Source organism: Callithrix jacchus, chromosome 22 (genome assembly GCF_049354715.1).
Source record: "Callithrix jacchus isolate 240 chromosome 22, calJac240_pri, whole genome shotgun sequence".
In the NCBI taxonomy this organism is placed as follows: domain Eukaryota; kingdom Metazoa; phylum Chordata; class Mammalia; order Primates; family Cebidae; genus Callithrix; species Callithrix jacchus.
The window spans coordinates 35800237-35826609 of record NC_133523.1 but is presented as its reverse complement, the minus strand read 5'-3'; the positions used below and the strand labels follow the sequence as shown (position 1 = coordinate 35826609).

The following is a 26373-nucleotide window of genomic DNA, read 5'->3' as shown; positions in this document are numbered from 1 at the left end:
ATACTAGGCCTCCTGCCACCCACCTGGGACATCGCTCAACCTTGTGCTAACCTCTTCTTCCCCTCCTGCCTCATTTCAGGTGAATACATCAAGACCTGGAGGCCACGGTACTTCCTGCTGAAGAGTGACGGCTCCTTCATTGGGTACAAGGAGAGGCCTGAGGCCCCTGATCAGACCCTGCCCCCCTTAAACAACTTCTCTGTAGCAGGTGGGTCTTGGGACAAGTAAGCCAGTGTTCTGGTGCTTACAGGATGGCTGGCAGGTCGTGGGGGCTCATGGGACGTTGGTCACTGAGCCGTGGGCCTGACCTGGGCCTGCTTGCCCTTGGATCTGTTTCCCCCTTCTCCTGCTCTCCCTTTGTTAGCTGGCCAGGCAGGGCTGTCCTGAGGGGAGATGCAGAGTAGGAGGAAGAAGTCAGGATGCTTGCCCGCACCCAGCCCCGCCTCCTTGTGGCATCGCCTCCTTGTGGCTCCTGCTTCTGTCAGCCAGGCCTCATGGTCCCAGCTGCTGGCAGGTGCTTTCTGTCCTGTGCTTTGGTAGCAGTTTCCATCCTCTGTCCCTCAGACATAGAGGGGTTGCAGCTTTCCACTCAGCCAGTCGCCGGAGTGGCCTCGCGTCCTCTGTCCCTCTGTGATACCCAAAGGGATGCCTTCCAGCCGGACCCAGGCAGTGAAGTTTCACAAGCCCCAAGCCCTTGACTGAGCCTTGGAGAATGTGGTCCTGTCCGCATCCCTGCCCCCTTCTGCCTTCTTCCTTTCTTGCTGACCTGATGGGTCACCATTTCCTGTTATTCTGCCAGCTAAGAACGTTACAGAGTCACCCCCATCTCCACTGCCAGTGCCTTAACCCAGACCACTGTCCTCTCCTGTCGTTCTCTGGAACCCAGCCCCCATCCCATGCTGTTCTGCGTGAAGCCTTTTCCTGGTTGCTCTCCACGTGTGCTGGTGACTCCAACACATCTGTTCCAGTGTCTCACTGGAACTCCAAGCCTGTCCCAGGCTGCTCCTTGGACATGTCTCCCCAGGTGTCCTCTAGGTCTCTCATACCTGCCACGTCCCAACCTCACCTTCAGGCTTCTCCCAGCTTTCTATTCCTGTCTCCATGTCAGGGACAGCAGGCCAGAGGCCTGGGCCTTGTCCTAATGCCCTTTCCCCATGGCCCATCTGCCTGCCGTCTCCTCCCCTCTACAGGGCTCCTCTCTGGTGTGGCCCCCTCCTCCCTAACTGGCTCCCTGCCTCTCTGGCCTCCTGACCTCCAGTCTCACCCTCTACATGGCAGCCAGAGGGCTCAGTCTGTCTGTTTGTGTCCCTTCCCTATCTAAAGCTGTCTGTGGCTCCCTGCTACCCTGAGGACAAAGTCCATATTCTTCCCTATGGCCTCCAAAGCCCTGCCTGGCTGGCCGCAGCCCACCTCTCCAGGCTCGTCTCTCACTTGCCCCTCCTCACCTTTGGAGCAGAAATGGCCACCCCCTGAATATGTCACACCCCCTCTCACCTCTGTTCTTCAAGTACCCTCTAAGTTCCCTTTTCCTTCAGGGCTTAGTTCAGAGAAGCTGCTTCCTCTGGGGAACCCCCTGTCTCGCCCTCAGGCTGGGTTGGATGCTGCATCTGAACTTCTGACACCTCTGGGCTTGTCCCTATCATGGCCTTGTCTATGGAGCCATCACTCTCTGGTGGGCTCCTCCTCTTCTACACACACACTAGACCCTGAGCCATGTGAGAGTAGGACCAGGGCTGTCTCAGTCCCTAGAGTGTCCCCAGCACCATCTGGCATGGGGCTGGGCATGTGGGAGGTGGCTCAGGCACTGTGGGCTGCAGGCTGGCAGGGCTGTCCCCTCAGCCCCCTCCTCTCTGTTCCATTGGCCTGCAGAATGCCAGCTGATGAAGACTGAGAGGCCGAGGCCCAACACCTTCGTCATACGCTGCCTGCAGTGGACCACAGTCATCGAGAGGACCTTCCACGTGGATTCTCCAGATGAGAGGTGGGTCTGGGCCTCCGTGTGGCTGCCCTTGAGAGGGACCAAGCCTAGTGTGAGAAGAAGGGGTACATACACAGCTGGAGAGATTTTCCCTGGGACCCTACATAGGGGTTTTGAGTCTGCACTCCTGTTGGTGTGGGGGTCTTCTCAGCTGGAGCTGAGAAGAGCTGGAGTTCTTAGTCTGAAGATCCCACATTGTCCTCAGACTTCAGGGTATATCAGAATCACAGGCAGAGCTTGTGAACAGTCTAGACCACTGGGTCTCGCCTTAAGACCTGTGACTACCTGGAGATCTGCCCAGGGTCAAGGACCTACATTCCTTTTTTTTTTTTTTGAGACAGAGTTTCGCTCTTGTTGCCCATGCTGGAGTGCAATGGCGCTATCTCAGCTCACTGCAACCTCTGCCTCCCGGGTTCAAGCAATTCTCCAGCCTCAGCCTCCTGAGTAGCTGGCATTACAGGCACGCACTATCATGCCTGGCTAATTTTTTGTATTTCTAGTAGAAATGGGGTTTCACCATATTAGGCTGGTCTGGACTCCTGAACACAGGTGATCTGCCTGTCTGCCTCTGAAAGTGCTGGGATTACAGGCGTGAGCCGCCATGCCTGGCTTTTTTTTTTTTTTTTTTTTTAAGACAGGGTTTTGCCGTATTGGTTAGGCTGGTCTTGAACTCCTGACCTCAGGTGATCCGCCTGCCTCAGTCTCCCAAAGTGCTGGGATTACAGGCATGAGCCACCGTGCCTGGCGCCTGGCTTTCTTTTTGAGACGGAATCTCGCTCTGTTGCCTAGGCTAGAGTGCAGTGGCATGATCTCAGCTCACTGCAACCTCCACCTCCTGGGTTCAACTGATTGTCCTCCTCAGCTTCTCCAAGTAGCTGGGATTATAGGCATGTACCACCATTCCCAGCTAATTTTTGTATTTTTAGCAGAGATGGGGTTTTGCCATGCCGGCCAGGTTGGTTGGTCTTGAACTCCTGGCCTCAAGTGATCTGCCTACCTCGGCCACCAAAGTGCTGGGATTACGGGTGTGAGCCACCCTGCCCAGGAGCAGCTACATTCTTAATGAGAATCTCTATTGATTTTGAGCCAGGTGGTCCAGAGAGTCATTTTAAAAAGATCAATTTAGTAATCAGAAGAGATGATAAAGACTCATCTGCTGGGCTTGGTGGCTCACGTCTATAATCCCAGCACTTTGGGAGGCCGAGGCAGGTGGATCACGAGGTCAAGAGATTGAGACCATCCTGGTCAACAAGGTGAAATCCCGTCTCTACTAAAAATATAAAAAATTAGCTGGGTATGGTGGTGCGTGCCTGTAGTCCCAGCTGCTCGGGAGGTTGAGGCAGGAGAATTGCTTGAACCCAGGAGGTGGAGGTTGCGGTGAGCCAAGATCGTGCCATTGCACTCCAGTCTGGGTAACAACAGAGAAACTCCGTCTCCGAAAAATAAAAAAGACTCATATGTTCAAAATTGAAACAGTATAAGGAGGTATCTAGTGGGAGCTTCCCCTCCCTGCCCTTTCCGTTCACCCCCTCACCCCACCCTCCAGTTAATCACTGTTTTTAGGTGCCCAGGAAGAACAGAGGGAGACCTTTGTGCTCTGCTGCCCTTGTTTTTTTTTCTTTTCCGACAAAAGGTAGCATTGTACACGCTCCTGGACTTACGTTTTGCCTTAGTGTCCCTTGGGGAGTTTGCCTTGATGTATGGAGAGATGCCGCTGCTTTGTTCCATGTTTCAGTTTTTTTCTTTTTGTACAGTTGGACATGTGTGTCCCAAGTGTGTTTATTTAGGCATTCTTTATTAGTGATGACTGGGGTTATTTCCAGCCTTTGGCTCGTTATAAGCAATGCTGGGGTGAAATAGCCGTGTCTGTCTCATTTGATGTGTGCACAGGTAGACCTGTCTGACAACTGCTTAGATGAAGGATTGCTGAGGCACCGGGAAAATGTGTTTGTAGTTTTGCAACGTTTCCATTAAGCAATGTCTGAGAGTGCCCTTGTGGCCTTGTGTTTTCGAACTTTTGGATCTATACCAGTCTGAGCAGTGGAAAATTCAGCGCCTCAGGGTGGTTAACTTGTGAGTTTCTTATTCTGAATTGTCTATATTGTCTGTATATTTTTCTGTTGGGTGGTTGGTCTTTTTCTTATTTATATATTAGCTCTTTATATATTAAGGAGCTTAGCCCTTTGTAATCAATGGGAAATGTTCCTTTTTCCCACTTTGCCCTTTTGGACCTCACTTTGAGAAATAGTCTTCTAGCTTTTTCACTTTCGGGAAGCGTCGGGATTAGGTGAAGGCATGCAGTTGTCTTTTGTAAATTAAAATGATAATTGAGCCAAAACTTACAGCCTTACCTGAAAGGCAGTGCAGTCAGGATATTGGTAGGTCTGGGACAGCTTTGGAAACCCTTAGGTTTACAAGCATGCGCGGACATGAGTGCTCATTAGGTCGAGGGGTAGCCACATGCAGCCCAGGACCCTGAACCCAGGCACGTGTGGGCCATGGGCCCACCAGGTTCCGTGCACCCGGGGACTCCGATGAAGCGTGTTAGTTTGGCTGTTGGTGTCATGTGGCCATCTTGAGTCTATTTGCTCTTCGTGCCTTAGCACCTCGAGAACCGTCAGTTTGCACCAGATGGAAGCTGAACTGAACACAAACACATTACGATGGATAATGGAAACACGAGACTCAGGAAATCAAAAGTGGTAATGGGTGAAGTCTATTCAGCATCCTGCAATGGATTTATCTTAGCTGGGGAAACGGATGTTTTGAATGATGTTCTAGAAGTTATCAGGGCACCCATTTTCAATATAGGCCTGAATTTTTTAACGTAACATTCAAGGTGGTCCTTAAATAAAATGCATAATTTTACGTGGTCTGAAAAAAAAAGAGAGAAATAGTCTTCTAGCTTTTCCATGGGGTAAGGTTTCAGCAGACCCTCTGGAGAGCCCTGAAATAGGAGAAAGAAGAAAACTTTCTGCCGTTGGGGAAATGCTCTGTATCTGCACTCTCCAATAGGCACCTATGCCGATTGAGCGTTTGAAATTCAGCCACCAGGGAATGGATTTTTTAAATTTATTTTAATTAATTTAAATCACCATGTATGGTTAGTGGCTACCTTCTTGGACAGTACAGTTCAGAAGTCTACAATATCATGAGACTTCTTACTACAATCTATACTATAATTATCATTGTGTATCCTCCCAAGGTAAAAAATATACTTGCCCCACTAAGGGGAACAAAATTACCCTCTCAAGCCAACTGAGGTGCTACTCAATTGAAAACTATGGACCAAAACATGAATGGCCAGTAAAAACAGATCAAGACCAGTAGGTGTCTAGGTCCTGGGTGTTGGGCTGGGTTTTGAAGGCTGGATAGGAATTGGCCACAGAGCGAGCAAGCAGAAAAGTTCAGAAGGGACAGCATATGCAAAGGCCTAGAGGTGAAATAGCTCATGCTTTGCAGGGACCACAGGAGGTTCTATGTCACCAGAGAATCCAGGGGCCAGGAGTGTTGGAAGAGGGTAATCGGAGGTGCTCAAGGCTGGAGAGCTCAGCCAAGGCCTCGGACTCCAGGTGGAGATCCCCACAGGGCTTGGCAGGTGCTTAATAAATTGGGGTTTGTCCCAGGGTTGTTACACGACGCAGGGGGATGATAAACAGGAGAGGCTGATGCAGCAGTACCTGGCACAGTTTGCAAGCCTGGAACGGGAGCGGGGGGAGCCGCAAGGTGTTTCAGTACGCAGGAGGGATGATCTCGTTTCCATTTGCACAAGACAACATGCCCTTTCCTTTACCACGATTGTGTAAGCCAGAGAGCCCCACCTGCCCTTTCTTCTTGGTACCTGCTGCTGTTGCCAAAGAGAATACTGCTGGAGCTACTCTTGGAGACCAAATCCCAGGTTTCTGACCTTAAGTCTGGGTGGATGGAGGGGGTGCGCCAGAAACCCAGCAAGAGGCAGCCCCCTCCACTCTGCTCCTGGCTGACTGATGCTGTCCTTACAGCCCTAGCCCACAGAGGCTGATGCCAGCTGGCCTCTCCTGAGCCTAGGGAGGGATGCAGGGGTTGCAGGGCAGGTGGGTGCCACTCGGTGACTGCCTGTTGGTTAGGTGCTGCAGCGCCTCCTCACTGGGCTCCTGGTGGCCTCTCCAGCTGGAGAGACCCTCCTCCCTGTCCTCCACTTCACTGCAGATATGTTGTTTCAAACAGAGAAAGGTTGAAAGGGTAGTGTAATGAATGGACGTCCAGGCGCCCCGCTCCTGGTCCCGCATTCACCATGTCTGCCTCATCTGGCTGTGTTTTATGCGAAACCTGAACTGGCATTCATACTTTGTGACACTGTACTCCTTACAGCCATGGTAAGCATCTCCTAAGAATGAGGACTTTCTTCTACAGAATCATGATACTGTCATGCCTGAGACAGTTAAAAATAATTTGTTTACTAATAGCTTCTCCTTATCCATCCATTCTTGAATTTCTTTGGTTACCTTTTGAAGGATATGCAGCCTGTAGAATGTTGTTTTTCAAACCAGGATTCATTCAAGGTATATGTCTCTTTGACCTGTTGTATTTAATCTAGTTCAGCCCTTTGTCCTTTTTTTCCCTCCCAAAGACATTGATTTTTTTTCCCTTTTTTTTTGACAAGCCAGGCCAGTCGTCTTGTAGAATGTCACACCTTCTAGGTGTGTCATATTAGTGTCTTTTGGTGTCATTTACTTTTGTTCCCCATGTCTGTATTCTTGTAAACTAGAATTCGGTCTGGAACAGGGTAGGCAAACTATGGCCCTGCCCTCTATTTTTGTAAATAAAGTTTTATTGGAACATGACCATGTCCAGTTTGTTCATGAATAGTCTGGCTGCTTTTGCCTTACTATGGCTGAGTTAAGTCGTTGTGACAAAGACTGGCTTGCAAAGCCTAAAACATTTAAGAATTGGCCCCTTAAAATTTTAATAAAATTTTTTTTAATTTAAACCTTTTTTTTAAATTGACACGTTCTTGCTCTGTTGCCCAGGCAGTGGTACAGTCATAGCTCACTGCAGCCTCAAACTCCTGGGCTTAACCCATCCTCATGCCTCAGCATTTCGAGTAGCTGGGACTATGGGTGTGTACCACCATGCCTAGCTCATATTTAAATTTTTTTGTAGAGACAGAATCTTGCTATGTTGCCCAGGCTGGTCTCCAACTCCTGGTCTCAAGTAATCCTCCCTCCTCCACCTCCCGAAGTGCTGGGATTATAGGCACAAACCACCACACCCAGCTTTCTGGTCTTTGAAAGAAGTTTGCAGACCCCTGGTCTTGGCAGGCAGAAGTGCTTAATAGTGCATCAGAGGCCGGGCGCGGTGGCTCAAGCCTGTAATCCCAGCACTTTGGGAGGCCGAGGCGGGTGGATCACGAGGTCAACAGATCGAGACCATCCTGGTCAACATGGTGAAACCCCGTCTCTACTAAAAATACAAAAAATTAGCTGGGCATGGTGGCGGGTGCCTGTAATCCCAGCTACTTGGGAGGCTGAGGCAGGAGAATTGCCTGAACCCAGGAGGCGGAGGTTGTTGTGAGCCGAGATCGCGCCATTGCACTCCAGCCTGGGTAACAAGAGTGAAACTCCGTCTCAAAAAAAAAAATAGTGCATCAGACGAGTATGCTCTTTTTTTCCTTTCTTTTCTTCCTCAAGTGTTTTACTTGGTATGATCTTTGCTGCTGTTGTTGTGACAGGATCTCTGTTGCCCAGGCTGGAGTGCAGTGGCACAATCACAACTCACTGCAGCCTCAACCTCCCAGGTTTAGGTGATCCTCCCACCTCAGCCTCCTGAGTAGCTGGAACTACAGGTGTCTGCCACCACACCAGGCTAATTTTTGCACTTTTTGTAGATATGCGGTTTCACCGTGTTACCCAGGCTGGTTTTAACTCCTGGGTTCAGGTTATCCACCCATCTTAGCCTCCCAAAGTGCTAAGATCACAGCTATGAGCCACTGCGCCTGGCCATGTGCCATCTTTTTGCTTTAAATCTTATGTATTTTCTCTGCTTAGAACTCTGAATGGCTTTTACACTCCCACTTAGAGTAAACTTTGAGGTCTGTGCTGTGTCCTGCAGCGTCCTGTATGATCAGCCACCTCTCCAGAAGCGTTTCCTCCCACGAGCCATGTCTCCTTGCTGCTCCTTCAACATGCCCAGCACATCTCTTGCCCCAGGGCCTCGGTGCTCACTGTGGCGATTGTCTAAGGCCTCTTCCCCAAGATTCCATGATGGCTCACCCAGACTCCACAAGGTCTCTGCTCTGCGCCGCCACTCCAGCAGATCCCGCCCTGCCTCCCTTCCCTCTGTTGCCCTTCCCCAGCTGTGCTTTGCTTCATAGCCCCTGTCTAATATAAAAGTGGGACATTTATATTTATTTATGTATCTGGCACACAAACGGGTGTTCAGTAAATGTTGGGTGAAGAAAAAACAAATGATCTGAGCTAGACCCTGTTCCGAGTACGTGATTTAATTTATTTTATCCTCACAAGGGAGGCCGTCTGCGCCCAGGAAGGGCCCCAGTACCCTCCAGCTGTACCTGCCCTGCCAGTTGGGGAGGGTGCTGGCTAGGGAAGAGTCCCCACAGTCAGCCGTCACTTCTGAAGGGGTGAGGACAGGTTTGTGCATGAAGGACAGCCCTGCCACCTCCACTTTATCGAGCTTCGCTCAGGGGTGCCCCCAGGGTGGGGCTCCAGATCCTAGATTCAGGCCAGCTGCTGTGCCCCTTCCTCAGTGGGGCTCAGCTCCCTGGCTGTCATGAAGCGCGGAGGAGGAAGTCAGTGTGAAGGTGCTGGCGCAGGGCCTGCCCATGGCAGCCTTCAGCACACGCAGTGCCGGTGCCTCATACCTCTGTCTCCTCTGCCACCAGCACCTCTTTCCTACAGGATGCCCGGATCTCCTCTCACTACCCCGGTCCATGGCCCATGCAGCAGCCACTGACTTAAAACAGAAATCGGAGCCTGTTCCCCTGACTAAAACCGTTCAGCGATTTCCTGTGGTGCTGAGGATAAGCCCCATGTCTCTAACATAGGGGCACATAGAGCCCCCAGTGGTCTGGGCCTGCCGTCCCTCCCGTCCTCATCTCCTCCGCTCTCCTCTGTTGGCTCCGGCCACTTTGGCGCCTGTGCGCCTTCCGCAGACACCCCCAGCTCGCTCCTGCCCTGGGGCCTTCACCACACAGTTCCCTCTGCCTGGGTTCCTTTCCCTCCCAGTCCTCTGCCTCCTTCCCTCTGTTTCCTTTATGTCACAGCTATGTACCAAGGGCCTGCTCTAGGCACTGGGGATGGCCATAGTCCAGGTCCTGGCTTAAACGCCATGTCCTTAGGCCTCCCCTGACTGCTCTCTGAGAAGGGGCTTCCCTGTTTGGCCCACCTTGGAGCTTCTACACACTTGTCTTCCCCTTCAGGTCAGGAATCCTGATGGGCTTGTTCCCTGCTGCATCCTCAGCGCCCCGAACAAGCCTGGCACACAGAAGCGCTCCACATCTGCAGGCCGGCAGGGCGAACTCTCACCACAGCCTTCCTGGACCTCACTCTGCGGGGCCCTGCTCTCAGCACGTGGTGTCGTGTCTTATTTCACCCTGATAGGACCCTCTAGGGCCTCACACACTGAGGCACAGGAAGGGCACACGACCTGCCCAGTGTTAACTGCAGGAAGGGGCAGAGCTGGGATCCGCCCCCAGGCCATCCGTCCTGGAGCCTGTCCTCTCACCCACTGTGAGGTCTCCAGCTGGTGTGGGAAGCAGGCACCGCATTGGGCGCCGAGTGCCGTAATTCCTGGCCCAGAGCCTGTACCCTGCCCAGTGTTGGGGTGAACGTGACTCCCCTAGGCCCCTTCCCTGGCCTTAAGCCCAAATGAGGATGAGAAGGTCCCGAAAAATACCCGATGGGAGAAGTCCTCTCCGAGGTAGAAGGGCCTGGGTTGTAGGCCCTGGCCTCTGTAGGTGGAGGATGAGCCTCTCTGTGCTTCGATCTTGCCATTTTAGCATGAATTGAATGGCACTGCCTACTACACAGGGTTGCTGGGAGGGTGACAGGAGTCCTTTCCCATAACACACAGCAGTGCCAGCCTCTGTGAATGGAAGGTGTTCATGGGATGCTGTTTAGTGGTGGGGATGGGGGTCCCTCTTTGAAAGGCAGGTGCAGATCATGGCTTCTGAGAAGAATTGTTCCTTCTCCTTGCCCCCTGGGCTCCCTGGCAGGTGTCCCATGAGCCTTCCCTAGAGAGGGTCCCTGCTTTATCTTTCTGGGCCTCGAATAGCTTTCGGCAGCTTTGCTGAGGCTTGGGGACAGGTGGGTGGTGCCAAGGAGGAATGGGCCGTGCACAGGCAAATCCCAGCTCTGCCACATCCCTGCTGTGTGACCTTCACAGGTGACTCCACCTCTGTGCGCCTCAGTCCCCACAGCAGAAATGCTGGCTCTTGAGAATTGCAGTGCTCTTGAGAATCGAGAGAGGTGGTATCTGGAGCTGGCCATTCTGTGCTGTTACTTTTCTGGTAGTGGTTTCCCTGGGGACTCTCCTATAGGGGGTAGAAGACACTTGAGCTGTAGCTTTAGGGGGAGCTCCCCTTTGCACCAGACCCCATGTTGCAAACTTGAGAAGGATCCTGGACAGAGGCCCTTGCTTTTTGTCTGGAATTCTGAGTGCTGCAACCTTGCAACTTTGGTCTAGTTGGAACTGGATCGGAGGGCTTGTGAGGCAGCAGGCAAGCCCAGTCAGTCCTGGACAACCTCCTGCATTCTGTGCTTTCTGGAGCTCTCTAGGGTGGGCAGTGGGAGCCAGGGTGGGTGGGGAGGTTCACCCCAGCTGGTGTCTTCGGCACCCTCCCCTAGTTGAGTCTGCTTCACCCAGCCACACGCGCAGTGCTCTGTACCTGCAGCCCACCAACTTCTTATCCCCAGGCCCTGGGGGAGGGGAGTGCTGGAAGGGCAAAGCTCGTCCAGGTGGCAGAGCCACTTAGAGCCCCAGCTGGGGTGGCTCCAGGGCCTGTGCTCCTGATTCCCATCCGGAGTAACCTGGAGCTGCTTCAGGGCTGGCAGTGTGGCTGCGCTGTCCTTCACATGCTCAGGTTCTCTCCACAGAGGGACCATCTGTGTTCTCTCCACCCCCTCTTTGAAAACAAAGATGATATCACACTCTACATCTTAGTCTGCAATCTGCAATCTTCACATGACAGTCTCTCAACATCTTTATATATCAGAATCATATTTTTCATTTAATATATTCACTGCATCTCTTAGAAGATCCATGATATTTTTTCCTCCAGTCCGCCATCTTTTACTCAGAGTCAGCATTAAAGAAATTTAAAATTTGTGAGAGGACAACTATGTCTGATAAAGCGTGTCATGGAAGGCCAGGCACAGTGACTCACGCCTGTAATCCCAGCACTTTGGGAGGCTGAGGCAGGCGGATCATGAGATCAAAAGATCGAGACCATCCTGGCCAACGTAGTGAAACCCTGTCTCTACTAAAAATACAAGATTAGCTGGGCATGGTGGCATGCATCTGTAATCCCCGCTACTCAGGAGGCTGAGGCAGGACAATCGCTTGAACCTGAGAGGTGGAGGTTGCAGTGAGCTGAGATCGTGCCACTGCACTCCAGCCTGGCGACAGAGCGAGTGAGACTCCATCTCAAAAAAAAAAGTCGTGGAATCTGCTCCTGCCCCTACCAGCCACCTCCCCCCCGCTACATTTTTTTAAAAACAGGAATATTAGTGCAGGGTTTGGGAATTAGGCTGTTTCTTGTTCCAAAGGGGGCATGGGTTAAATCAAGTTGAGAAATGCTGGCTTGAGACATTGGGTCAGGGAGTACAGAAGCCAGCACCGCTCTGCCTGGGCACGCACCAGGGCTCAGTATGTGCTCTGCCCAGGTCTGCACTCGGCCTTGCTGTGCCCTGGCTCTGGGCCCACTTGGACTTTGGCTGCCTCGTGCATTCATTACCAAGTATCTGCCGAGTAGCCACCATGAGTTCTGGGGGTAGAAGCATGTTCAAAACAGGTAGAAATCTTTGCCTCTGTGGGGTGGACATAGATGGGTTATGGGGACTCCAGTCACTGGGTCGGTAGGGAGGGCATCGGGCCAGCACTTGACGAATATGCATCTGTCTTACAAAGCATGGCACGGTATTCGCACGGTATTTGTCGTGCAAAGCATGGTCTCGTGTGAGTGTGGCCGGTTCGAGAAGGCAGAGCCTCACGTGTACTAACTGGACCTCTGAGCTGCCTGGTTCAGCAAGCCATGGGGCTAATGGAGAACTGCCTTGCCCATTGGCTCTGCGAGAGGCCACAGGCCTTTTGTGATTCCAGCTGCCAGGCCTGGAGCAACTGCTGTTTTTCTGGAATTCGGGTTTTTAATCTGTGCCTCAGTTCTTCCTTCGTAATGGGCGGGGGTGGGGGTGGTTGATGATAACGAGTGGTTCCCATTTGTTAGTAGAGGCTGTTTCTTTCCCTGGACTCCCAGGTCCCCTCCCCGGAGGCAGGCAGGGCTCCTGGAGATGTTTGTGTTTACGTGAGCATGTGTCTGCAGAAATTCATTATTTTCCAACTCAGCAGCACCACCTTTCTTTCTTTTCCTTTTTTTTTTTTTTTTGAGACAGAGTTTTGTTCTGATGCCCAGGCTGGAGTGCAGGGGCGCAATCTCAGCTCACTGCAACCTCCGCCTCTGGGGTTCAAGCGATTCTCCTGCCTCAAGGTTGACTCTTGAGTAGCTGGGATTACAGGCTTTCGCCACCACGTGGGCCCAGCTAATTTTTGTAGTTTTAGTAGAGATGGGTTTTTGCCATGTTGGCCAGGATGGTCTTAATTTTTTGACCTCGTGATTCACCCACCTCAGCCTCCCAAAGTGCTGGGATTACAGGCGTAAGCCACCACGCCCGGCCTGTTTTCCACCTTGCTTAATTTTGAAATTTTTTATGGAGGCGGGGTCTTCCTATGTTGTCCAGGCTGGTGTGGAATTCCTGCGCTCTAGCAAGCCTCCTCCCTCTGCATCCCAAATGCAGGCCTTATAGGAGTGAGCCACCTCCCTTGGCCCTGCACCTGCTTTTTCTCAGGAGGTCTCAGGTCATCCCAAGTCAGCATGCAGACCTGCCTGTATTTTCCCCAGCTGCAGAATGCCTCCTGGCACAGATGCCTCACAGGCACTCCACCTCACCACAGCCTGTGTGTTTAAGCCCTGCTGTCATAGTTCACCAAATCGAAGGTGCTGTCGTCGGGGAGGCATTTAGTTCTGCCTAAACTTGGAGTTGCATATAGTGCCAAGAAAAACAGTTCCCAGTTAAATGAAGACAGGCCCCACCTGTGAGCTGCATCTGCATTCCAGCAGTGTCAAATGTGGAAAAGGGCGCATGTTGGGATGGATGGAAGTAGAAGTAACCTTGCGTGAAATGTGATAATTGGCCCTTCCTCATTGATAAGAGATGGAGACAAACAGTCTTTCATTAGTTTATTTGTGTGTGTGTTTTTTTTAAATGAAAAGCATAGTATGTGGCACTTTTTAGAGAACAAAGGAAATAGTTTAGTAGGAGTACTTTAATTGTGACTCTTAGGGTCTTTCAGGTAAATGATGCTCCTGCGCTAGTGAAATGGCCTAAAGAAACTAAAGGGCAATGATGCCCTGTTTGCAGTAATTTTTCTTTTTATCATTTTGTTTGTTCTGGTAAACTTGGAGTTTGAGTAAATTATGTTCCTTAAATATCTGAGAGCCGGGATAAAGCAGATCTGCTGTCTACTTTTCATATGAAAGGCGTTGTTCATTCTCATAACCTCCATATTGTCAGGATTTTTGAAGCTGTTGACCTTTTCATTGATTATTTTAAATTGTGTGAAATAGTATAAAAATCATTGGTGTTCATTATTTGCTTTGCTTGAGCTCAGATCAAAATGTTTGAAGAAAGGAACTTTATTTTTGCAAGTTATGTACAGTTTTTATGCTTGAGATATTTCAACATGTTATGTATATTGGAACTTCTGCAGCTTGATGCCTCCTGCTTTTGTAGCAGTTTATGGGGAGCACTTGAGAGAGTGGGTGTACATGTATTCTTTTTGTAGGCAAACATTGAAAGCAAATGTGTATTTTTTTAATATAAATATATACCTGTCGTTTTCATTCCATGTTGCTAAGTGATGTTTCATATGTATGGTTATACTCATAATATAATGGGCCTTGTAAGTCCTTTGACCATTCATGAATAATAAATAGGTACTGCTGGCATGTAAAAAAAAAAAAAAACAAAACAAGCCAGTTTCCCGGCTTGGATTTTGAAGCCCAGTCCCAGCCACTTGTTCCCTGCTGACCTGGGATGGGGGCCGTCCTGGAGGATGCGGGAGAAGGGCTGGACTGTCCTTGGCTCCTTTCAAACTGGCTGCTCTCCCTGTGGCTTATTTCAGTCACTGGGGTTTGGGAGGTTGTCTACTTGCACTCTGAATCTTCTCATTCTTAGTGAAGATTTTACTTTTTCTGTGGGTCATCTGAACACGGGGTTCAAAATGCAATGGGTTGAAAACACCTAATTGCGGTATGGTCAAAAATGGGGGATGTGGACAATTTGGTGTCATTTAGCTTAATATTTTTTTCATTTTGGTCTCTGGTCATTTTCACTTATTAGGCAGAACAGTTTGCAAGTATCCAAAGAAAATTCTTTTCTTTTTTTTTGCCGAGTGCAATGACATGATCATGGCTCACTGCAGCCTCCACCTCCTAGGCTCAAGCTGTTCTCTCACCTTAGGCCCGTGAGTAGCTGGGACCGTAGGACACCTGGCTAATTTTTTATCTTTGGTCTCTACAAAATGGGCATCCATGTTGCCTAGGCTGGTCTCAGACTTCTGGATGCAAGCCAGCCTCCTGCCTCAGCCTCCCTAGTAGCTGGGATTACAGGTACCTGCCACCACACCCAGATAATGTTTTGTGTTTTTAGTAGAGACAGGGTTTCACTATGTTGGCCAGGCTGGTCTCGAACTCCTGACCTCAGGTGACTGCCTCAGCCTCCCAAAGTGCTGGGATTACAGGTGTGAGCCACTGTGCCCAGCTATTGATTTTTGAGGCAGAGTCTGGCTCTGTCCCCAGGCTGGAGTGCAGTGGCTCGATCTCTGCTCACTGCAATCTCTGCCTCCCACGTTCAAGCAATTCTCCTGCCTCAGCCTCCTGAGTAGCTGAGACTACAGGTGTGTGCCACCACTCCCAGCTAATTTTTCTATATATTTTTTTAGTAGAGATGAGGTTTCACCACGTTGGTCAGGATGGTCTCGATCTCCTGACTTCGTGATTTGCCCGCCTTAGCCTCCCAAAGTGCTGGGATTACAGACATGAGCCACCATGCCCAGCCCTTTCCCCAAAAGTTCTAAACAATGAGTGGCAGAACTAGTTCATTGTTCTTTATTTATTTTGTATGTTTTTGAGACAAAGTCTTACTCTGTTGCCTGGGTTGGAGTACAGTGGTGCGATCTCGGCTCACTGCAACCTCTGCCTCCCAGGTTCAAGCAATTCCTGCCTCAGTCTCCTGAGTAGCTGGGATTACAGGTGCCGACCACCACTCCTGGCTAATTTTTTGTATTTTTAGTAGAGACAGGGTTTTACTGTGTGGGCCAGGCTGGTCTCGAACTCCTGACGTCATGATCTGCCCGCCTTGGCCCCCCAAAGTGCTGGGATTACAGGTTTGAACCACTGTGCCCCGTCTGTTCTTTATTTTTTACTTTTTGTTTTTTAAAAACTTTTAAAGAGATTGGTCTTGCTTGGTTGCCTAAGCTGGTCTTGAACTCGGGCTGAAGCACTGGGTCCACCTCAGCCCCCCAAAATGCTGAGATTACAGGTGTGAGCCACAGTGCTTGGCCTCTAGTTGACTTTTCTTAAACCAGGCTCCCTTCTGCTGGGACCTGCTTCCTGTCCACCAGCTTCTCTCCTGTACACCCCTGGGCTGCCAAGACCTCTGTCCCTGCCATGCAGACTCCCTGCTCCCAGCGGAGTGTCCCCTCCAGGGAGTCCTGTAGGCCAGCTCTTGCCTTGTAATGTCTTCAGTGGCTTTGGCTAATGAATGCTGCTTCTTACTCTTGGTTTTCCTTTACAGAACATTGGTAACTTACAAACTTGAGCTTGTCATTTGTTCCAAAGAATTCACAGGAGCACTGTCTCTCCCTTGTTCAAGGCTCAGCATGGTGGCTTACTTTCAAGGGGCTGTGGAAAGAGAGGGTCACTCCTCTTTGATCATTTCCCTGCTGCCTGCCTTCAAGTGGTCCGCGGGCCAAGTCACTTGAGGGAAATTGGTGATCTTTCTTTATGTTTCACGCTTACCCTCTCCTCACCATCACGGCCAGGGGTCTGTGAAATTTCACTCAGGTCCCTTCAGTGCTCTCTGGCTCATACGGATCTTGCCCAAATTCCCGTGGATATACAGTCATTTGCTCACCTGTTGCAGGGGGTGGCTGGGAGGTGGCACTCAGCCCTTCGACTCCAAGGCCCAGGACTCCTGACTCATGGGACTCACGTGTGTCCCTGCACAGGGAGGAGTGGATGCGGGCCATCCAGATGGTTGCCAACAGCCTCAAGCAGCGGGCCCTGGGTGAGGACCCCATGGACTACAAGTGTGGCTCCCCCAGTGACTCCTCTGTGGCCGAGGAGATGGAAGTTGCGGTCAGCAAGGCACGGGCCAAAGTGGTAAGTGCTGGGAGCAGGGGTGGGGCTGCCAGCCTGTGATGCCCCCACCCCCAGTGTTGGCCCTGATCACCTTGGTTTCCATACAGTTCAAGGGGCTCGGCTGTGAGACGACAGGCCTGCCCTGCAGGGTGGGGTGATTTCAGGTGCCAGGTGCCCCAGGGGCTGCTCCGTGCCCGTGGAGGAGGGAGCAACCCTGGGTGGGTCCATTGCAGCTTTGTCCTGAGAGGAGGTGAAGACCTGGCTACCCCTGTGTCAGAGCTCAGTCCTCCCAAGGCCCTGTCCCTGGGAGAGCCTGGTCTGAAGGCCACTTCGGAACATAGGGTTGCTGCCCAGAGCTTCCCTTCCTGCTCCAGCCTAAGCCGTTTGGCAACAGTGTCTTTTAGTTTTCCTCTTTCTTTTGTTAAAATTTCCTCCCACGGGCCATGAGCCAGGCGTTGACTGCCCCCACTCTCCCTGTCCCTGGCAGACCATGAATGACTTCGACTATCTCAAACTCCTTGGCAAGGGAACCTTTGGCAAAGTCATCCTGGTGCGGGAGAAGGCCACTGGCCGCTACTACGCCATGAAGATCCTGCGGAAGGAAGTCATCATTGCCAAGGTGCGTGCCCCAGGACTGCGCTTGCCGGCCTCTGGGGGGGGCTGCGGTCTGGAGCCTGACCCTGAAGCATGGATGCTTACCCACACTGTCTGCTGCCATGGGCGGGGCTTATTTCCCCCACAGATTCCATCCTCACTGGACTCCATCCTCTGAGTCCCCACCTCCACCTTCTGGTAGGGGCTGGGGGTGACTGTAGAGAGAGAGCCTTGGGCCTCACCCTGGAGGTACTATCGAGGGAGGCTGGGGCCTCTTGGGAAGGCTGCGAGGACGTCCCTTTGGGGAGGCCGGGGCTCTGCTCAGGTGTCTCAGTTGGAAGCCGGGCCAGGAATGGAATTCTATTTTTTCCCCTTATTTGAAGTTTTTGTGGTGGAAGATTCCAAACATATTCAGAAATTTAAAAAGAAAATCAGTATTGCGGACCACCATGTAGCCATTGTGCAGTTTCACCGGTTATCAGCATGTAGCCAGCCTTGTTTCCTTAGCTCCGCCTCCCCCTGTTGCTCTGGAATACCTGAAGGTCTGTGCTGGACATCACATCACTCCACTCATACGTACTCGAATACGTGTCTCAGCCGATGAAGACTGAAGAATGTAACCATGAGGTGCTGCCCTCAACATGAGCCGTTCATTCCTGACGTGATGATTGGGCCCAAGGCGGCATTCCGCAGCCTCAGCGCTGTTGACATTTTGGGATAGATTGTTCTGTGCTATGGGGGCAGCCCTGTGCATTGTAGGGTTTTAAGCAGCACCCCTGGATTCTACCCCCTAAAGCCAATAGTAGCTCCCCAAGTTGTGACAATCAAAAATGACGTTTGGGCCGGGTGCTGTGGCTCACGGCTAAAATCCCAGCACTTTAGAAGGCTGAGGTGGGAGGATTGCTTGAGCACAGGAGTTCGAGACCAGCCTGAGCAACAAAATGAGACCCTGCCTCTATGCTGCTCAGGAGGCTGAAGTGGGAGGATCCCTTTAGTTCCAGAGGTTGAGGCTGTAGTGACCCATGTTTATACCACTGCACTCCAGCCTAGGTGACAGAGCCAGACCCCCAACTAAAAAAGAAAAAGAAAAGACTTTAGACCTTCTCAGGTGTCCCCTGGGGATACACTTGCCCCTGGGAGAGTCCGTGTTGAAGTTGCTACAGGTGGCTCCAGATTTTTGGAACCTCTCCTTGTGGTTCTCCTGTATAGCCAGGTACCAAACTTGAACCTGAATCAGAGTTACCCAAAGGGCTTGTGAGATGGTGCTCAGCCCACCCCAAGTTTCTGACTCTGGGCCTGTGGGTAGGTCCCAGGAATTTGCATTGCTGCCAGTTCCCAGGCAGTGGTGATGTGGCCAGTGTGGGGACCGCACCCTGAGAAGCGTTCTGCTGTGTAGACCTTCATTAGGTTCAGTTCCTTCTTTGGGCAAGAACGCTTTCTAGGTGGGGCTTTCCACAGCTGTGGCGGACCTCGGGGCTCTCGTGATGTCTGTCTCTCCTGCAGGGGTGTCACAGATGTCTTGCGCCTAGCAGCCTGGCCCCCTAATTGTCACATTCTTGCTGAGTTTCCACTTGTGGCTTTGAGAGCCACTGATGATCCTCATCTGGGTCTGTTCTTTGCTGAGGGCTTGCAGGCACTCACATTCCACTCCTGTCATTGTTTCTACATTTATGGCTGGGAGTAGAATTATATCTCACAAGGCCTTGATCCCATTCCTCAGGTCGGGGTGGGGGGGCAGGCACGGTGTTGCCCCCCAGCCCCTCACCCGCAGTCTGTCTGCAGGATGAAGTCGCTCACACGGTCACCGAGAGCCGGGTCCTCCAGAACACCAGGCACCCGTTCCTCACTGTGAGTTGCACTCCCCTTCCCAGGCAGTGTGAGGCCGGCCTGGACAGAGCTCAGGGAAAGAGCCCAAATCTTCTGCTACAAAGCACAGCCTTGGGGTAGGCCGGGCGGGCAGGGCAAGGTATTGCTGTGCCCCTGCCCCACTCATCCGAACCAAGACGTGGCGGGGGTGAGCAGGCTCGGGGAGTGGGAGGGTGACAGCTTCTTCATAGATGGAGGCTTCATGTAAGCACTTGAACCAACTAAAGATATCACATTATATGATGGCTGCTGTCTATGAGTTAGAGCACTTGGCCCAGCTGGTCGGAGTGGATATATTATTTTTTGGTTTTTGTTTTCAGATATGCGCATAGAAGCAGATGTGTTAGCATAGTGTTGTCTGTCAGTTTGGACTGAGTAGATTGCTATTGGGGTTGCAGTCTCCATCAAGGCCAGTGGCCACCAGTTAAATGGACTGGACTGAGGATGGCTTGTGTCATGTCTTTGTCTCAGTTGCTGTCCAGGTATCCTATTAAGCCACAGTACTTTTTCAGATAAAACCTTACAAGGTTTCTCAGTGTAGAAAACAGAATAGTTGAGTTGTCATGAGCTGAGGGACCCCCGGGGGGTCTCTAGGAGCTCTCCGTAGGCCTCCTTAGTGCAGACAGAACTGTTTGTGGGCTGACAGCCTGTCCATCCTGTCACTGAAGTTGGCTCCCAAGCCATTGCCACTCCCAGCCACAGCAGACATCACTTGTGTGTGGAAGTTGAACACATTTTACTGTAAAAACAAGAGCACTGGTTGCTCAGAACAGCTCTAGTTTCTCCCCTGGCTGTGCCTGATGGAGGCAGAGGACAAGATGGTTCATTCTGCATGTAACCCTTTCCTACCTGCAGAGCCACGCCTTCACTTATGCCCCAAAAGGCGCAGCTGGGATATGAACCCCATCTGGCTGACTCCTGCAGGCCCCAGCCAGGGCAGGGTGTGTGCAGAATAAGCAGGGCCTTCTCCCTCCCACCTCCAACCCTGCTGCCTTCATCCCCCAGGCGCTGAAGTATGCCTTCCAGACCCACGACCGTCTGTGCTTCGTGATGGAGTACGCCAACGGTGGCGAGGTGAGCCGAGGCTGCCCTGGCCTCGTCTTCTGGGGCCTCCTTCCCTAGGTTGGGGCGGGGTGGAGAGGAGCTGTGGGTGAGATGGAGGGGTGGAGGGAAATTTCCTGAATGTCATCTTGTGCCCCCTCCCTTGAGGCAGGTGGCGTCATCTTCATTTGGGGGGTGGGATGGTTACTGAGGCTCAGAGAGGTTCAGTGGCTCACCCAAGTTCACACAGCTAGTGAGTGGATAGGTCAGGGGCCAAACCAGTCCAGAGAGGTGTGAAGAGGGCTGCAGGGTGGCTGGCCGACAGCACTGGGAAGGATGGTCTTAAAGGCCCTAGAGAAAGTCCCCAAGGGTCAAAGCTTACCAGCTCTCTGTTCCCATGTCCTCCCGAAGTGGATTTACGCAGCCGCTCCACTCCCTATCACAAGGTCACCTCACTCTGTCACCCACTCTTCTCAGTGCAGCGGATGTCACGCCTGCATTGGGATAGGTGGTTTGCTCACCCATCTGATCTGGGCTTGCCCATGGCCTGTTGTCACTTGGTCATGACGTGCACTTCTCTTTCCCTCTGTGCCGGCCTCCCTCCTCTGCTGCCTCGGGCTGTCCCTCCCATACCCTCTCGTGGGTGCCTCCTGGCAGACCCTAGCCCTTCACGCCTAGCTCTGTGTCACTTGTGAGCTGCTTCTGCTCTGTGCCTTGCTTGGTCTCTCTGGCTGTCACTTGCTGGTTCATGATGGAGGTGTCACCGCATCACTGGGCTAGGGCAGGGGGCTGGGAAGCTGAGGGCAAGTGAGTGGGTGGTGGCCTGACCTCCTCTCCCCACCCCTTTCTCCCGTAGCTGTTCTTCCACCTGTCCCGGGAGCATGTCTTCACAGAGGAGCGGGCTCGGTTTTATGGTGCAGAGATCGTCTCAGCTCTTGAGTATTTGCACTCTCGGGACGTGGTGTACCGCGACATCAAGGTTAGTGGCAGGGTGTGCACCAGGCTGGCCCGTGGCATGCAGACGGGACTCACACCAGGGACGTGGGGCCGAGGCCTTCTGCCCTCATTCGCCAAGCTCTCCCCACCAAGGTCCAGGGTGGTGGTTCCATAGCAAGTGGCCCCAAGGTAGGGACCTTTCCAGGTCTCCATGAGCCCTCCTAGGCTGCTAGTGGGGTGTGAACTGGCACAGTCCCTACTTTATTTTTATTTATTTATCTGAGAAGGAGTCTCCCTCTGGTTGAGTGCAGTGGTGCGATCTCAGCTCACTGCAACCTCCACCTCCTGGGTTCAAGGGATTGTCCTGCTCAGCCTCCTGAGTAGCTGGGATTAGAGGTGCACCCTACCACACCCAGCTAATTTTGTATTTTTAATAGAGACGGGGTTTCTCCATATTGGTCAGGCTGGTCTCGAACTCCTGACCTCAGGTGATCCACCTGCCTCAGCCTCCCAAAGTGCTGGGATTACAGGCATGAGCCACTGCACCCGGCCTTGTTTTTTTAAACATAAAATAGGGATGAGATCTTGCTGTGTTGCCCAGGCTGGTCTCAGACTCCTAGACTCAAGCAATTCTGCTTCCTAAGCCCCCTCAAAGTGCTGGGATTACAGATGTTAGCCACTTTGTCTGGTTGCATATTTCATAATTAAAAGACAAAAAGTGTAGAAAAAAAGAAGAAAGCGGTGGCTCACGCCTATAATCCCAGCACTTTGGGAGGCCGAGGCGGGTGGATCACAAGGTCAAGAGATCGAGACCATCCTGGTCATCCCTGTCTCTACTAAAAATACAAAAAATTAGCTGGGCACGGTGGTGCGCGCCTGTAGTCCCAGCTACTCGGGAGGCTGAGGCAGGAGAATTGCTTGAACCTAGGAGGCGGAGGCTGTGGTGAGCTGAGATCACGCCATTGCACTCCAGCCTGGGTAACAAGAGCGAAACTCCGTCTCAAAAAGAAAGCTAGTGCCCACCCCCGTGTTCGAACTTAAGACCCTGTAGCTCTCAGTGGGGCAGTGGGTAGACAGGGCCTGGCTCCCGGATCTCCCTGCCCAGCTGTTCTCAAGTACCTTGAGGGTGGGCCAGGGGGCGGAGCAGGTTGGGTCTGGCCTCTCTTTGAGCCTCAGAGGTTGAGGCTGTGTGTGCTGGGCCCAGCCTGGCCTGAGAGAGTTGATATCTAGGACCCCCTGGCATCTTCCCCTGAAAGGAAAGGCTGGGGCGGCAGGAAGCCCTGGGAGCATGTGCGTGAGATACGTTGACTTTTCCAACAGCTGGAAAACCTCATGCTGGACAAAGACGGCCACATCAAGATCACTGACTTCGGCCTCTGCAAAGAAGGCATCAGTGATGGGGCCACCATGAAAACCTTCTGTGGGACTCCGGAGTACCTGGCGCCTGAGGTGTGTGAGGTTAGGGGTGTGGGAACATGTGAGACCAAGGGTAGGGGAATCCCAGACCTGTGTGTTTCCAGCCTCAGGGCCATGGGCCCAGCCCCTCATTTCCCCTCCATCCTCAGGTGCTGGAGGACAACGACTATGGCCGGGCAGTAGACTGGTGGGGGCTGGGCGTGGTCATGTACGAGATGATGTGTGGCCGCCTGCCCTTCTACAACCAGGACCACGAGCGCCTCTTCGAGCTCATCCTCATGGAGGAGATCCGCTTCCCTCGCACGCTCAGCCCCGAGGCCAAGTCCCTGCTTGCCGGGCTGCTTAAGAAGGACCCCAAGCAGAGGTGAGGGCTGGTGTCGGCCCTGCCCAGCCCAGCCCAGCCCAGCCTGGCCTGGCCCCGGCTGCTGCCACTGTCCCTGCAGCCCAGAGGGGGCTGTGTCCACAAAGGCACTCGCTTGTGATGTCACAGTGTGTGTTGTCCCCACACAGCCCCTGAAAATGCACTGGCCCTTAGGGAGAGCTTTCCCAGGGCGGGGCAGGCCATCCTTGACACTGCTTTGGTTTATGGGGACATTGAGGAACAGGGCAACCCTGGGCCTGGCTGGGGCCACCAAGCTGTATGTGGCAGAGCCAGAATGGAACCAAGACTGCCCTACTAACTCCCTTTCTGGACTCAGGGTGAGGTCAGGCTGACCCTGGGCACGTGAGCTCCCTCCCTGAGCCTCAGTTTCCTCCTCTGTGAAGTGGTGGTTTGTGGTCAAGACAGAATCATAAAGGCCATGCAGGGCCTGCCTGCGCCGAAAGCCTGTCTCCCTGAACCCAGCTGCTCTGGGAGGCAGGTGCTGACAGCCATCTCTGCCCAGGCTTGGTGGGGGGCCCAGCGATGCCCAGGAGGTCATGGAGCACAGGTTCTTCCTCAGCATCAACTGGCAGGACGTGGTCCAGAAGAAGGTGAGTCCCCACTGCCAGCCCCAGCAGGACCCTCAGGGGCCTGGCCCACCCATGGTGACCTTGGTTGAGGCCTCCTGGCATCAGGGTCCCTGAGCCCGGGCTCCTCTCCTCCGTAGCTCCTGCCACCCTTCAAACCTCAGGTCACGTCTGAGGTCGACACACGGTACTTCGATGATGAATTCACCGCCCAGTCCATCACAATCACACCCCCCGACCGCTGTGAGTGCCTGGGGCACCCTGCCGCGGTATGCCTGGCCCAGTGGTGGAGGGATGGGATCTGCTTTTAACCCACTTCTTGAGGAGGGCCCTCGAAGGCTGCCTCTTCATGTTGGGGCAGTTTCCCTAAGGCCTATTCTCAGGCCCTTTTACTGTTGGTCCTCTTTGGACCTGGTGAAGTCACCAGGAGCCATTGGCTACAGCAGATTCTGGAGCTCAGTGGGGGCCAGAGCAGGAGACAGCCTGGTGCGTGAGGCTGGCTGGGTTCACTGCTTTATAGCTATGTGAGTTCTTACTCTGAACCCAGCGCAGGGCTGGGCTATGCTGGGGACACAGCGCTGATGGAGCTGTGTCCCAGAAAGCTCCCGGCCAGGTAGAGCGATGGCCTGGAGTGGTTGGGGCTAGGCTGTGGGAGCCCAGGGACTGGGGAAGCTCAGAGGAAATATCTGACCTGGCCTACAGGTAGGGAGGGCTTTCTGGAAGAGGAAGCAAACACGTCAGTTGGCAGGAATGGCATGTAGGATGCCAGCAGTGGGAGAAGTGTGATATGGCCGAGGACAGGCAGAGCCAGGGAGATGGGGGAGAAGAGAGGGCATTGGGGCCAGAATGTGAGGGTCTGGGGGGCCACTGGGAGGAGTGGGGACTGCTTGCATGGGGGGAGCCAGGGCAGGGTTTTGTGCAGAGGGACAGGGTTGCAGCAGTTCTTTAGAAACTACCCCTGGCAGCCTGTGGAGAATGGGTGGGAGGGCGAGAGGCAGGCCAGGACAGGGCTCTGGGCTGGACCCTGGCATCATGGTGTGTGGGGCAGAGACAAGATGGAGGTTCAGAAGGCCCTGCCAGCTGTGAGGCACATGGGCGAGGGCACAGAAAGCCAGAGGAGGCTGCCGAGAGCTCCAGCATGGGGAGTGGGCCATGGCTGAGGGGCTTCGTTGTAGAGGAGGTTGCTGGGCCTTTTCCATCTGTCCTGTGGGCAGCCCCCGCCAGCTGCGGCCAGTTCCCCAGGGAGTCTGGGCAGGTGCCCCAGGCCCTCTGCTGACCGGTCCTCCCCATCCACCTCCACCACCCACAGATGACAGCCTGGGCTCCCTGGAGCTGGACCAGCGGACCCACTTCCCCCAGTTCTCCTACTCGGCCAGCATCCGGGAGTGAGCAGCCCGCCCACGCAGAGGATGCACCCACGCCGCCATCACCGCCGGGTGGCTTTTTTCCAACTTTTTACTTTGCCTTTTTGGTTTGTGTCCCCACCCCTACCTCCTCACCTGCTTTCCAGTTCTTCTTCAGGCCCCTCCCAGACGCACCCCAGCGGCCCTTGCTCCCAGCCTCACGTTTGTGCCTGGACTCGCATTTGGGAGACTCCATCTCCTGCCCAGGCCCAGGCTGTTGGGTGGCTGCAGAGATTCAGGTTTTAAACCACGCAAGCCCCAGTGAGGGGTGAAGCATGGTGCCCGAGGCCTGCCTGGGTTTCTGGCCCGGGTGCCGCGCTGGTGGCTGCCTCCATGCTGCTGCTTCCAGACGAAGCCTGCCTTCTGGTGCGACACAGCACCTGGCAGACAGTGGTGCTGCCTTCCAGGCCCCGTGGCCTAGGCTCGGAATGCCCAGGCGCAGGTCCAACCCCCCACCCGCTGTCCTCCCATGGGGGCAGAAAAGCAATAATATCCAGGGACAGGCAGGAGCCCTGGGGAGCTACAGGGTTGGGGGTTAGGGCTGCTCCCTGATGAACAGAGCCAGGTCCTAGGATCTGTGCCATGGGAAACCAGGAGGGGCCAGGCTGGGTGCTGCCTCCTGGCCCTGCTTCCCCACCAAGCTGCCATCCTCACCCTGTGGATGAGGCAGGAGGAACACTTGGGGGCAAACCTGCCTGCCCCCAGCCCCGTGCCTTACTAGGGCTTCCTTCCAGCTGGCCTTTCCTCCTGCTGGACCCTGGGCCTGGCCCGGCCTGGCCCCGCCCCACTGGGGGCTGGGCTCGCCCCCTTCTCTGCGGGGGCAGAGGGGCGCCAGCCTCGGCTGTTACAATCTTACACCAGACAGTATTGGGCCCCATGGACTTGGTCAGGGAGGGGTGGGGTGGGCGTCTCTGGTACCTGTTGGGGTGGGGGGGGCCTCTGAGAAGGGAGGCTACTAGGCCCTGTCTTCCCTCCCGCTCCCCAGGGCCCCACGTTCTGCAGCCTTAAGGTTGAACATGAGTGCACGTCCATGTCAGTGCCGTGGGACCCCTGTGCGTGCTTCGGACTGCGTGTGTCGGCGTGACTCAGGCACACGTGGGTGTGTGTGCATGTGTGTGCGTATGTGTGTTGGTGTATGTGAGGGCAGTATGTCCTCCAGTGTGCATGGTGTGTGGGCTTGGGCCCCATCCCTGGCCCGAGCATTTCATCCTGTGGGGGAGGGGCGCTGACCTAGTGGGAGGAGCCCCACCACCGGGATCCAGGCGCTGCGCCCCCCCCCCCCCCGACGCCTCCCCTCCCCTCCCCTCCCCGCAGCACCACCTCCCCGCAGCAACACCTCTGTGTGTTTGGAGTTGAGCTTTTGTGGGTTTGATTTTCCTACCCCACCTCCTGTACTATGCAGTTCCTGGCGGGGTGGGGAGGGGTCGGGTGGGGAGGGGTGGGGGTCTTTTTTTCCTCTGCTCCACGTCGTTTATCAGACAGTTCTCCGTCCCTACTGGCTTTTCTCCTCGTCTTCATATTTGTACGGTACAAGCAATAAAGACACTCATTTCAGA

At 53.5% G+C, this 26373-nt stretch overlaps 1 protein-coding gene and 1 long non-coding RNA gene across 11 annotated transcripts in view; one reads left to right on the top strand and one right to left on the bottom strand.

Moving 5' to 3' along the window:
- The window catches only part of AKT2 (AKT serine/threonine kinase 2), a 57859-nt gene extending 31486 nt beyond the window's left edge, over window positions 1-26373 (top strand). For 8 of the 10 annotated variants that reach the window (XM_035284423.3, XM_078359685.1, XM_035284426.3 and 5 more), the window contains 12 exons: window positions 80-208; window positions 1870-1981; window positions 16481-16634; window positions 17101-17232; window positions 18990-19055; window positions 20079-20147; window positions 20971-21093; window positions 22371-22499; window positions 22616-22830; window positions 23351-23438; window positions 23555-23657; window positions 24724-26373. In XM_035284423.3, coding sequence (XP_035140314.2) covers window positions 80-208; window positions 1870-1981; window positions 16481-16634; window positions 17101-17232; window positions 18990-19055; window positions 20079-20147; window positions 20971-21093; window positions 22371-22499; window positions 22616-22830; window positions 23351-23438; window positions 23555-23657; window positions 24724-24803 — 1400 coding nt within the window. In that variant the 3' untranslated portion in view covers window positions 24804-26373. Of the gene's footprint in view, window positions 1-79; window positions 209-1869; window positions 1982-16480; window positions 16635-17100; window positions 17233-18989; window positions 19056-20078; window positions 20148-20970; window positions 21094-22370; window positions 22500-22615; window positions 22831-23326; window positions 23439-23554; window positions 23658-24723 lie in introns of all 10 variants that reach the window. The other 2 variants (XR_013530907.1, XR_013530908.1) reach the window with 1 other exon arrangement.
- On the bottom strand, window positions 17232-22899 carry LOC118150121 (uncharacterized). Its single transcript, XR_004737982.3, has 3 exons — window positions 22557-22899; window positions 20497-20608; window positions 17232-20217 (listed from the first exon to the last, which is right to left on the bottom strand). It is a non-coding gene; the product is annotated as an uncharacterized LOC118150121 (long non-coding RNA).